The 13169-nt window shown below is 39.7% G+C and overlaps 1 protein-coding gene across 1 annotated transcript in view; it reads right to left on the bottom strand.

The window, feature by feature from the left end:
* Positions 1 to 13169, bottom strand: part of LOC117326223 (tetratricopeptide repeat protein 39B-like) — a 43325-nt gene that overhangs the window by 20723 nt on the left and 9433 nt on the right. The window contains exon 3 of the mRNA XM_033882886.1: positions 3195 to 3299. Within this exon, the coding sequence (XP_033738777.1) occupies positions 3195 to 3299 (105 nt within the window). The remainder of the gene's footprint in view (positions 1 to 3194; positions 3300 to 13169) is intronic.

Raw genomic sequence — 13169 nt, 5'->3', positions numbered from 1 at the left:
TAGCCACCCCCTCCTACACCAACTCCCCTAGCCACCCCTCCTACACCAACTCCCTAGCCACTCCCTTCAACTCCCCCATCCCAGAGAATAGTACTCCTGTTAACACTGTAAACTATATGAATTGATTCCGTATAATATATAGTTACCAACAACTCTCGCACTAATCCCCTCTACACACAGTTTCCTCCCCTGACATACTGTAACAGGAGTTTTCTCTCCTGACATACCTAAACAGAAGGAGTTTCCTCCCCTTACAAACCCCAACAGAAGGAGTTTCCTCCCCTTACATACCCCAACAGACAGAGTTTCCTCCCCTTACATACCCCAACAGAAGGAGTTTCCTCCCCTTACATACCCCAACAGAAGGAGTTTCCTCCCCTTACAAACCCCAACAGAAGGAGTTTCCTCCCCTTACATACCCCAACAGAAGGAGTTTCTTCCCCTTACAAACCCCAACAGAAGGAGTTTCTTCCCCTTACATACCCCAACAGAAGGAGTTTCTTCCCCTTACAAACCCCCACAGAAGGAGTTTCCTCCCCTTACATACCCCAACAGAAGGAGTTTCTTCCCCTTACATACCCCAACAGAAGGAGTTTCCTCCCCTTACATACCCCAACAGACAGAGTTTCCTCCCCTTACATACCCCAACAGAAGGAGTTTCATCCCCTGACAAACCCCAACAGAAGGAGTTTCCTCCCCTTACATACCGTAATGGAAGGAGTTTCCTCCCCTTACATACCCCAACAGAAGGAGTTTCCTCCCCTGACAAACCCCAACAGAAGGAGTTTCCTCCCCTTACATACCCCAACAGAAGGAGTTTCCTCCCCTTACATACCGTAATAGAAGGAGTTTCCTCCCCTGACATACCCCAACAGAAGGAGTTTCTTCCCCTTACAAACCCCAACAGACAGAGTGTCCTCCCCTTACATACCCCAACAGAAGGAGTTTCCTCCCCCGACATACCGCAACAGAAGGAGTGTCCTCCCTTGACAAACCCCAACAGAAGGAGTTTCTTCCCCTTACATACCCCAACAGAAGGAGTTTCCTCCCCTTACATACCCCAACAGAAGGAGTTTCCTCCCCTTACATACCCCAACAGAAGGAGTTTCTTCCCCTTACATACCCCAACAGAAGGAGTTTCCTCCCCTTACATACCCAACAGAAGGAGTTTCCTCCCCTTACATACCCCAACAGAAGGAGTTTCCTCCCCTTACAAACCCCAACAGAAGGAGTTTCCTCCCCTTATATACCCCAACAGCAGGAGTTTCCTCCCCTTACATACCCCAACAGAAGGAGTTTCCTCCCCTTACAAACCCCAACAGAAGGAGTTTCCTCCCCTTACAAACCCCAACAGAAGGAGTTTCCTCCCCTTATATACCCCAACAGCAGGAGTTTCCTCCCCTTACATACCCCAACAGAAGGAGTTTCCTCCCCTTACAAACCCCAACAGAAGGAGTTTCCTCCCCTTACAAACCCCAACAGAAGGAGTTTCCTCCCCTTACATACCCCAACAGACAGAGTTTCCTCCCCTTACAAACCCCAACAGAAGGATTTTCTTCCCCTGACATAACCCAACAGAAGGAGTGTCCTCCCCTTACATACCCCAACAGAAGGAGTTTCCTCCCCTTACATACCCCAACAGAAGGAGTTTCCTCCCCTTACATACCCCAACAGACAGAGTTTCTTCCCCTTACATACCCCAAACAGACAGAGTTTCCTCCCCTTACAAACCCCAACAGAAGGAGTTTCTGCCCCTTACAAACCCCAACAGAAGGATTTTCTTCCCCTTACATACCCCAACAGAAGGAGTTTCTTCCCCTTACATACCCCAACAGAAGGATTTTCTTCCCGTTACATACCCCAACAGAAGGAGTTTCTGCCCCTTACATACCCCAACAGAAGGATTTTCTTCCCCTTACATACCCCAACAGAAGGAGTTTCTGCCCCTTACATACCTAAACAGAAGGATTTTCTTCCCCTTACATACCCCAACAGAAGGAGTTTCTGCCCGTTACATACCTAAACAGAAGGAGTTTCTGCCCCTTACATACCCCAACAGAAGGATTTTCTGCCCCTTACATACCCCAACAGAAGGAGTTTCCTCCCCTTACATACCCCAACAGAAGGAGTTTTTTCCCCTTACATACCCCAACAGAAGGAGTTTCTTCCCCTTACATACCCCAACAGAAGGAGTTTCTTCCCCTTACATACTCCAACAGAAGGAGTTTCCTCCCCTGACAAACCCCAACAGAAGGAGTTTCCTCCCCTGACAAACCCCAACAGAAGGAGTTTCTGCCCCTTACATACCCCAACAGAAGGAGTTTCCTCCCCTTACATACCCCAACAGAAGGAGTTTCTTCCCCTTTACAAACCCCAACAGACAGAGTGTCCTCCCCTTACATACCCCAACAGAAGGAGTTTCCTCCCCTGACATACCGCAACAGAAGGAGTGTCCTCCCCTTACATACCCCAACAGAAGGAGTTTCCTCCCCTTACATACCCCAACAGAAGGAGTTTCCTCCCCTTACATACCCCAACAGAAGGAGTTTCCTCCCCTTATATACCCCAACAGAAGGAGTTTCTTCCCCTTACATACCCCAACAGAAGGAGTTTCCTCCCATTACATACCCAATAAGAAGGAGTTTCCTCCCCCGACATACCCCAACAGAAGAGTTTCCTCCCCTGACATAACCCAACAGAAGGAGTGTCCTCCCCTTACAAACCCCAACAGAAGGAGTTTCTTCCCCTTACATACCCCAACAGAAGGAGTTTCCTCCCCTTACATACCCCAACAGAAGGAGTTTCCTCCCCTTACATACCCCAACAGACAGAGTTTCCTCCCCTTACATACCCCAACAGAAGGAGTTTCCTCCCCTTACAAACCCCAACAGAAGGAGTTTCTTCCCCTTACATACCCCAACAGAAGGAGTTTCCTCCCCTTACATACCCCAACAGACAGAGTTTCTTCCCCTTTCATACCCCAACAGAAGGAGTTTCCTCCCCTTACTAACCCCAACAGAAGGAGTTTCCTCCCCTTACATACCCCAACAGACAGAGTTTCCTCCCCTTACAAACCCCAACAGAAAGAGTTTCTTTTCCCTGACATACTGACTGAAGGAGTTTCCTCCCAGGAAATACTTTAAAAGGAGTTACTTCCCCTGTCATACAAGAAAGAGTTTCCTCCATTTACTTACCATGGCTGAAGTAGTTCCCTGGCTTGAGAAAATTTGTTGTTGAAAAACAGAGTGAGCGCAAGGTTTGCTTGTTCCAGGCAAGAAGCCAGGTCCTGGGGTGTAGGTCTGCAATGTACAATATCACTGACATCTTAGCTGAATTTAAGTAAATTGTCATTTATCAAAGATGTACTAACAAGGTTCTACTGTAGACACAACCCAAAGTGTCCAGACTATCAAGGTTCTACTGTACACACAAACCAAAGTGTCCAGACTAACAAGGTTCTACTATACACACAAACCAAAGTGTCCAGACTAACAAGGTTCTACTGTATACACAAACCAAAGTGTAAAGACTAACAAGGTTCTACTGTAGACACAACCCAAAGTGTCCAGACTAACAAGGTTCTACTGTATACACAAACCAAAGTGTCCAGACTAACAAGGTTCTACTGTACACACAAACCAAAGTGTCCAGACTAACAAGGTTCTACTGTACACACAAACTAAAGTGTCCAGACTAACACGGTTCTACTGTACACACAAACCAAAGTGTCCAGACTAACAAGGTTCTACTGTACACACAAACCAAAGTGTCCAGACTAACAAGGTTCTACTGTACACACAAACTAATGTGTCCAGACTAACAAGGTTCTACTGTACACACAAACCAAAGTGTCCAGACTAACAAGGTTCTACTGTACACACAAACTAAAGTGTCCAGACTAACAAGGTTCTACTGTACACACAAACCAAAGTGTCCAGACTAACAAGGTTCTACTGTACACACAAACCAAAGTGTCCAGACTAACAAGGTTCTACTCTACACACAAACCAAAGTGTCCAGACTAACAAAGTGCTACTGTACACACAAACCAAAGTGTCCAGACTAACAAGGTTCTACTGCACACACAACCCTGACTAACAAGGTTCTACTGTACACACAAACCAAAGTGTCCAGACTAACAAGGTTCTACTGTACACAAACCAAAGTGTCCAGACTAACAAGGTTCTACTGTACACACAACCCTGACTAACAAGGTTCTACTGTACACACAAACTAAAGTGTCCAGACTTACAAGGTTCTACTGTACACACAAGCCAAGGTGTCCAGACTAACAAGGTTCTACTGTACACACAAACCAGTGTCCAGACTAACAAGGTTCTACTGTACACACAAACCAGTGTCCAGACTAACAAGGTTCTACTGTACACACAAACCAGTGTCCAGACTAACAAGGTTTTGAATTGTACTGATTATAATACTCTCTTCCTAACCTTCGTGTTTATCCATTACAGCAGAGATACATCACGATCACTTGTCAAATTATACACTGATCTAGCAATTTGCAACCCATATCGTAAAACAGGTTTCCCAAAGCCATACAATTTGACTTAACGACATGATTGATACGACACAGAAAGTCTCGTTAGTGCTAAAAGCAGTGTCAGGAACAGCCAAACAGACAGCCATTGCCTTGTCAGTATAACTCTGTACACTAAATCCATTTCAAACAGATTTTAGCTTTTCTCTGAAGTTTTACATTATACTTGTTCCCACATTAGTGTGACAGGTGTGAATACACTGAATTTGAACAGTACCATCATTAAATCCAGTTGTTTAATATATAAAGTGATCTATCACATTCCCGCTGTAAGAACTTAGTCTTCTGGGCTCTCAAAATGTTCTGCTGTCTGTGCATATAGGGGCCACTTTTATATCATGATAATCTAATATCCTTTTTGTGGACGTAACGGATAAATATCATTATACTGGTAATCATAACAAACATTTTCCAAGTAATTTTTCTTGTTGACAGGTTAAGTGATGCTCAAATGGAATACACATGTAATATGTATACAGGTTTAAACCACGTACACTCAATGTTTTCTAGTGAGGTGGAAACATTATTCTGCAAATCTGCAAAACTTTGAGGACACATGATTTGTTCAGCTATGTGTATGCTTGAATATCATTTGATTCCATAAGAACAATTTTTAATTAAACTTAAATTACCATGTTTGAGATACTGCAGGATATTTTGAATGGCTTTTGAGTATAAATATTCTGCTTTATTACATCATTAGCCTTGACGAGTTGGGACGTTGTCACCCCATTACTGAGAATATTTTCGCTTCTGATCATATAATATGCATACTATGTAAAAATGGTTTAATTATTGATGGGGAACTCTCTTAATTTTCAAAATATCAAGAAAATACAAACTGAAAAGCCTGCTACATGTATGTACACCAAAAATTGCTTTAATACATATGCAGTTTTCTGGAGTCATCTTGATTGGATTCTGAACTATGCTTCAGACAGTTATGATACTACATTCATATAGTTACATAAATGTACAAGTATATAATTCTTGAAATTTTACTACAGGAAATTTGGCATGTTAAAATTCTTAGACCTAAGAACAATACATATATGGACCTCCTTAAGTTTCAAACTTACAAATTATATTATTGTGCTGTTCCTTCTTCTGCACTAAATAAATCTTACAACAAGATGATTCAACGAATTAGTCCCCCACCAGATGTCAAATTATATGCATAGATGATGAATTTATAATAAACAATCTTGTTCCACGAGATACTGTATTGTATATAGTACTGACAAACTTGTTCTTTAATTTTGATCAAGGTCAAAATACAGGTCAGTATGAACATGTGATAGAACTTTGATGTAGGTCAAATGTCAAAATATAGGTCAGTGTGAATATGTGATAGACCATCAAAAAAAAATTGTTTGATGTAGGCAAAATTTAAGGTCAAAATGTAGCTCAGAGTAACCTACTTTTGACACATAAAACATCACCTCACCTAAGTAAACTCAAGCCACAAGCATGACATTCTCGTGTAGACTAGTGTAGATGATTTAGCCAAATTTGCCCATGATCTAGGTCAATAGTCAAAATGAAGGACAGAATGACCTAATTTTGACACACAACACACCACCTCACCTAGGGGAACACATGCCCGAAGTTTGATGTTCTAGAGTCAAGTAATGCGTAGGAGATATAGCGCCATGATACAATCTTTGTCGTACCAGGTCAAAGGTCAAAATTTAGGTCAGGGTGACCTACTCTTAACACTTACCATCACCTCACTTCGGTGACCCAAGCCACAACCATGAAAGTTTCAGTGTTAAGTAGTGAAAGGAAATAGAACCAGGAAATTGTGGTGTAGGTCAAAGATCAAAATGTAGGCCATGAAACTGTGTGCTTTTCAGCTAGTTGTTTCCATGGTAAAAAGAAAATGTCTGAAAATCAGTTACGTAACACCATATTTACTTAGTTATCTAGAAAATCAAATTACAGTATCAAAATGGACACCTCCTGTCCAATGAGACATCTTACAATACCTATACTTGGACACAAAATGACATACTACACTGCATACTTAGCATTTCTTTCTTTCACTAACACTAAACAGACTACTGTTGTGGAAAAGCGTTTCTTGGACAGCGTCCAAGCCTAAGAATAAAATGTTCCCATTAACTTTCCTGTAAGTCAATAGTTTTTATTCTCCTGGGTATATGATGTGTATATAATTGTATTCACAGCTCTCAATAGAAGTTTGGATGTGTGGGCAGTGTTTGGTGGGCCTAGGATTGGGTTAATATAATATACCTTTATTGAGAACTGTCAAAGAACATAATCTTAAAAGCACTATTCACACAATCAATTCCAATGTAAATATAATCTGTACAGTTAAAAATCAATTTCTTCTTCTATGAGTGGATTGGTTATAAACATTGGCAGAACCCAATAAAAAATACATAGATTGACTTAAGCAATATTTCTATTGGTTAACCTTGGCAAGTTACATCTGTAGCCAATACATGATCAGGGCCTGATGGATTATATAAACAGCAATACATTATCAGGGCCAATAATAATGGATTATAAACAGTAATACACTGTCTGGGCAAATACTGTTGGATTATTTTATATTACAGCAATACATTATCAGGGCCAGAAGGATTACATACAGAAATACATTATCAGGGACAATACTGATGGGCTATGCACAGCAATATATGATCAGGGCCAATACTGATGGTCTATACACAGCATTACATGATCATGGTTAATAATGCATGATGGGCTATACACAGCAATACATGATCAGGGCCAATACTGATGGGCTATACACAGCAATATATGATCAGGGCCAATACTGATGGGCTATACACAGCAATATATGATCAGGGCCAATACATATACTGATGGGCTTTACACAGAAATACATGATCAGGGCTTAAATACTGCATGATGGGCTATACACAGCAATACATGATCAGGGCCAATACTGATGGGCTATACACAGCAATACATGTTCAGGGCCAATACTGATGGGCTATACACAGCAATACATGTTCAGGGCCAATCCTGAGGGTTATACACAGCAATACATGTTCAGGGCCTATACTTATAGGCTATACACACCAATACATGATCAGGGCAAATAGTGATGAATGATATACAGCAATACATCATCATGGCCAAAACCGATGACTTTATAATTATATCATTGCATGGTGAAACGGCCAATATAAATGAATTATACATGATCAGGACCAGTACTGATGAATTATATACAGCAATACATGATCAAGGCCAACACTGATGGATTAGTTATACATGATCAGGGCCAGACATGTTGATTCACGTGTACAGTAGATAAGGACACTCTTGGCTAATCTACGAGTTATCTTTGCAAGGACTCAACTCACTTTTTCATGAATTTAAAAGGTCAAGCATAAATATTTCTAAAAAATGTTTTCTGATATCAAATTACTGCAAATTTAACATGACATCCTTTTTCAACTGTTGAAATGCCATCATATAAATGGGAAATGAAGATTGCACACACGTGAACACTCAGTCATACCTCCTAAAACATTCAGAGACCACAACCATAATTTTGGTTGTCATATGCCGTCTGTGTTTGATCAATTCCCTCCAACTGCCAAAAGTAATAAAAATAACATTTGTGTGGAGAGTTAAGTCCCCTGGGAAACATTTCCGTATTGACTGAACATCCCGCACCAAGACTGTAAGATCTATAGCCTGTCTGGTACGTTCAGGATAAATGTATTGAACCAATATTCTTCAAAGGTTTTTTCAGTCTGTTCGTTTAAGATTTTGTCCCTGGAATTTCCATATACCTATACCTACGTTTGTATAAGTATGAGTATGAGTCATGATAGGAAAACTGGAGGTTTTCAGTTTAACGTAAAACCATTCAAAATTGGTTATGCTTGTTTTCATTTTTGTCTCTCAAACGTCTGATTACAACATCAGCTCAAAGGATAGAACACATTAGATTAAATTAGGGAAAATTTTAAAATAAATTCATTTTATTATTTTATATCTCCATGCAGTCCGAGATTGGATATTGCTAGATTTACTAGAATAAACAGATGGCCAGTCGTGATAGGTATGAATATCCAGATTACATTATACCGTATATCGTTTTTTTTTTAGCAAGTGTCTAATTTTCGCTATTTTCGCGACCAGACTCGGTCGCGAATTATAAGATATCGCTAAAATTGGTCACATTTTACAGTAAGAGTTAGCTCCCTTGTAGGGGTGTTGTCATGAACTGATCACCTGTTTACACATGCCGTATACAGGTGTGCTTAATTGGCCATGACTCGACTGAACACCCTTTGACCATATGTTTTGTCGTTTGTATAGATCTATTTGAAATTATAACGAAAGTGGCATTGCCAAGTGAAACATGGCCATGCTACGATTTGTAACCGTTACACGGAAGGACAAAGAAAATCCGGTCAGGGACAGACCTGAGTTTGCTGAAGCAAACAAACACGTAGACAAATTATTATTACTGTACTTCTTCGTTTTTGTTGTATATGAAACATATGTACGCTAAAATTCGAATTACACGTTGTGAAAAACGCTAAAAATAAAATGTGTCATTTTGTACAGAAAACAAATTTTTTTTGGCATACGCTAAAAAAAAAACGATATACGGTATACTGGTAATCAAAACTCAGTATGACTTTGTCGGGTTTCAATATAATATTTTGCTGAGATTTTTCATAGCTAACTTAACCTAATAGATACAGTGTTAACAAAAACACAAAAGGGTGCTCTTAAATAAAACTGTGTACAAGGAAAAGTTTCCTAATCTGGGTGAAAAAATAAAGAATTTTTTTTCACATTTACATATGTTTGAGTCTATGGTTTATAAAAGTGTATAAGGTCACTAGATCAGGCTAGAAGGAATTTCCCTCAGACCTAATGGTAGGATGTCTGTTCAGAGGACAAGCGAAAGATCGTGAGTTCTAATGCCCATCACAAGCTGAAGCAGGGTATTTTTCGATACTGCTGCTCAAATGACAAAGCAGTATCAACCTTGACCTTTGGAATATTTAATTCCCTGTCACACAACTGCACAGCACAGCACTGTTTATCACAAAATGACATTTAAGAAAAATGACCTTCTTGACACTAGTGGTAATCTTCAGAAATTATTTTAGTGCTGACAGTCGACAGACGGATTCCAAAAACACGACTTTAAAAACCTGCCATTCACATTTCCTTGCAGGGCTATTAATATCTTTAAAAACCTGCCATTCACATTTCCTTGCAGGGCTATTAATATCTTTAAAAACCTGCCATTCACATTTCCTTGCAGGGCTATTAATATCTTTAAAAACCTGCCATTCACATTTCCTTGCAGGGCTATTAATATTATATCAGCGTGAATAATTGTTAGCTGGTTAGATATACATGCCATTACTTTCAGGAGACCAATAAGGTAACTTAATGGAAACGTAATGTACACTAACTATACAGTGACTACAGCACAGGGGCTTGACACATTCCTTAGAATGACCCAGAATGAGAACAACCCCTCAGGGTCTAACCCCTATAGATCACTTAATTATTACTCATATGGGACATAAAGTGATCAATGGATCAGATACTGGAATAAATTTTTCATTCTTGGTCATAGGAACGTGTCAAGCCCCTGTGAACTACACTACACAGTAACTAGCTTTGTAAGATCTGATGTTAGCTGTGACCTTGCATGTAAGAAATGATCAATATAACCAGCAACCATAAAAATACCTCATTTACACTTCCAACAGATACACCTCTTCCATAATGGAACAGTATCTTTCTGAAGTGTGCAGAGTGAAATCTAATTTAAGAGACAGGTTTCTGAACCTAAACTTTGATTGATCTTCGTAGAAAATGCAATGATGTAACTTGAAACCGAGACAGAAGGTTATTTCTCCCAGAGAATGAATAAAAAATTCTCCTTACTGTCCGAAATAAAATGATGGCAGGAAAGAGCTATACACATGCGTGCCAAATAAGAATAGAAATATGGAAATCCATTTTGTGATCAACAACTCTCGGGATAGAAATTCAATCAATTCTGGCAGAAAAAGGCGGCTGTTGGAGAAGTAGTTTCTGTAACCTTTCCACCCTTCACACAAAAGTGGACAGTGCTACATCAATAGATGGGACAGTCCATTCAGGTTAAACAGGGGGGTAAAAGGCACATTAATTTTTATCCAACCATCAATATATATATATATTAGCCAAGTAGATAACTTTTATACACTAACATCTCAGGAAAACAATCTTTATCATAATGATAATGGACCATTACAATTTTGACCACCGTCTGGGCAAGCACATCAGTTAACAATACATCATTTATCCGCCAATACACCCATGCCTGGTTATAAGCCCACCAAAACTGTTCAATGAAACAAGAGATCCCAGAGGGATCTTGGCGCCCACCATTGAATGATCTTCATAGGTTCCATGTCAGATTGATCTTTTCTCTACTTTTCCCTTCATTTTACTAATCTGTGCAAATTGAGACATCCCTCCAGTACTTTTCAAACAAGGGAATCCTAGCTATATAAGAAACTTGAGATTTAACGATAATGGCTGTTTGTTTGCCAGGTTGTTTTTCAGGACAGACTGGTCCAAAAATGCAATACAAGGGACCAAGGGGAACCTACTTATGAAATTTGAGAAAGATCCATTCAGTACTTTGAGAAATAGAGATAACAAACTTCAATTGTCAAAATCCAAGATGGCGGTCTGTCGGCCATATTGTTTTCCAATTGATCTCAAAATGCAATTAGCATAAGGAGACACCAAGGGGAACCTCCATATGAAATTTGAGAAAGATCCATTCAGTACTTTCTCAGAAATAGCGATAACAAACTTCAATTGTCAAAATCCAAGATGGCTGCCTGTCGGCCATGTTGTTTTCTGATTGGTCTCAAAACGCAATATGCATAACTAGGCACCAAGAGAAACCTACAAATGAAATTTCAGAAAGATCCATTCAGTACTTTCTCAGAAATAGTGATAACAAACTTCAATTGTCAAAATCCAAGATGGCTGCCTGTCGGCCATGTTGTTTTCAGATTGGTCTCAAAACACAACATGCATAACTAGGCACCAAGGGAAACTTACATATGCAATTTGAGAAAGATCCATTCAGTACATTCTCAGAAATAGCGATAACAAACTTCAATTGTCAAAATCCAAGATGGCTGCCTGTCAGCCATGTTGTTTTCGGATTGGTCTCAAAACGCAATATGCATAACTAGGCACCAAGGGAAACCTATATATGAAATTTCAGAAAGATCCATTCAGTACTTTCTCAGAAATAGTGATAACAAACTTCAATTGTCAAAATCCAAGATGGCTGCCTGTCGGCCATGTTGTTTTCTGATTGGTCTCAAAACGCAATATGCATAACTAGGCACCAAGGGAAACCTACATATGCAATTTCAGAAAGATCCCTTCAGTACTTTCTCAGAAATAGCGATAACAAACTTCAATTGTCAAAATCCAAGATGGCTGCCTATCGGCCATTTTGTTTTCGGATTGGTCTCAAAACGCAATATGCATAACTAGGCACCAAGGGGAACCTACATATGAAATTTGAGAAAGATCCCTTCAGTACTTTCTGAGAAATAGCGATAACAAAAATTGTTTACGGACGGATGATGGTGGGCTAAAAACTAATAAATATACCATATTAACCCTGACCCCTTAAATGGAACATAGTTTTTGTGTGGCCTCCCGGGGTGTTTAACAGAGTAAGTACAGTAAAATTAAACTCCATTACATCCTGTATATCTTTACCAAAAGATAAAGTTCATTCAAAGTTAGCTTTAACAATGAAGAGTGCTGATTCGTTACTCTAACTTAAAGTGGAGTTCATTCCCATTTTAAGTTTTATGTACATGTATACAGCCACACACTGACCTACTCAATCAGCTGAGTGGCAGAGACATTATTTACATTATGTACAAGTCACACACAGACCTGCTTAATCAGCTGAGTTACAGCTAGAGACTGTATTTAAAACTATGTACAAGCCACACTGACCCCCTCAATCAGCTGAGTGACTGTATTTAACATTATAAGCTGAATGACATAGACTGTATATAACACTATGTACAAGTCACACAAACAGCTGAGTGACAGAGACTGTATTTAACACAATGTACAAGTCACAAAAACAACTGAGTGACAGAGACCGTATTTAACACAATGTACAAGTCACATCAACAGCTGAGTGACAGAGACTGTATTTAATACAATGTACAAGTCACAAAAACAACTGAGTGACAGAGACCGTATTTAACACAATGTACAAGTCACATCAACAGCTGAGTGACAGAGACTGTATTTAATACAATGTACAAGTCACACCAACAGCTGAGTGACAGAGACTGTATTTAACACTATGTACTAGTCGCACAGACAGCTGAGTAACAGAGACTGTATTTAACACTATGTACTCACACAGACAGCTGAGTGACAGAGACTGTATTTAACACAATGTACAAGTCACACTGACAGCGGAGTGACAGAGACTGTATTTAACACTATGTACAAGTCACACCACGGCTGAGTGACAGAGACTGTATTTAACACTATGTACTAGTCACACAGACAGCTGAGTGAC

The sequence above is a fragment of the Pecten maximus genome, chromosome 4 (assembly GCF_902652985.1).
Source record: "Pecten maximus chromosome 4, xPecMax1.1, whole genome shotgun sequence".
In the NCBI taxonomy this organism is placed as follows: Eukaryota; Metazoa; Mollusca; class Bivalvia; order Pectinida; family Pectinidae; genus Pecten; species Pecten maximus.
This window is presented reverse-complemented; position numbering and strand designations above follow the sequence as displayed.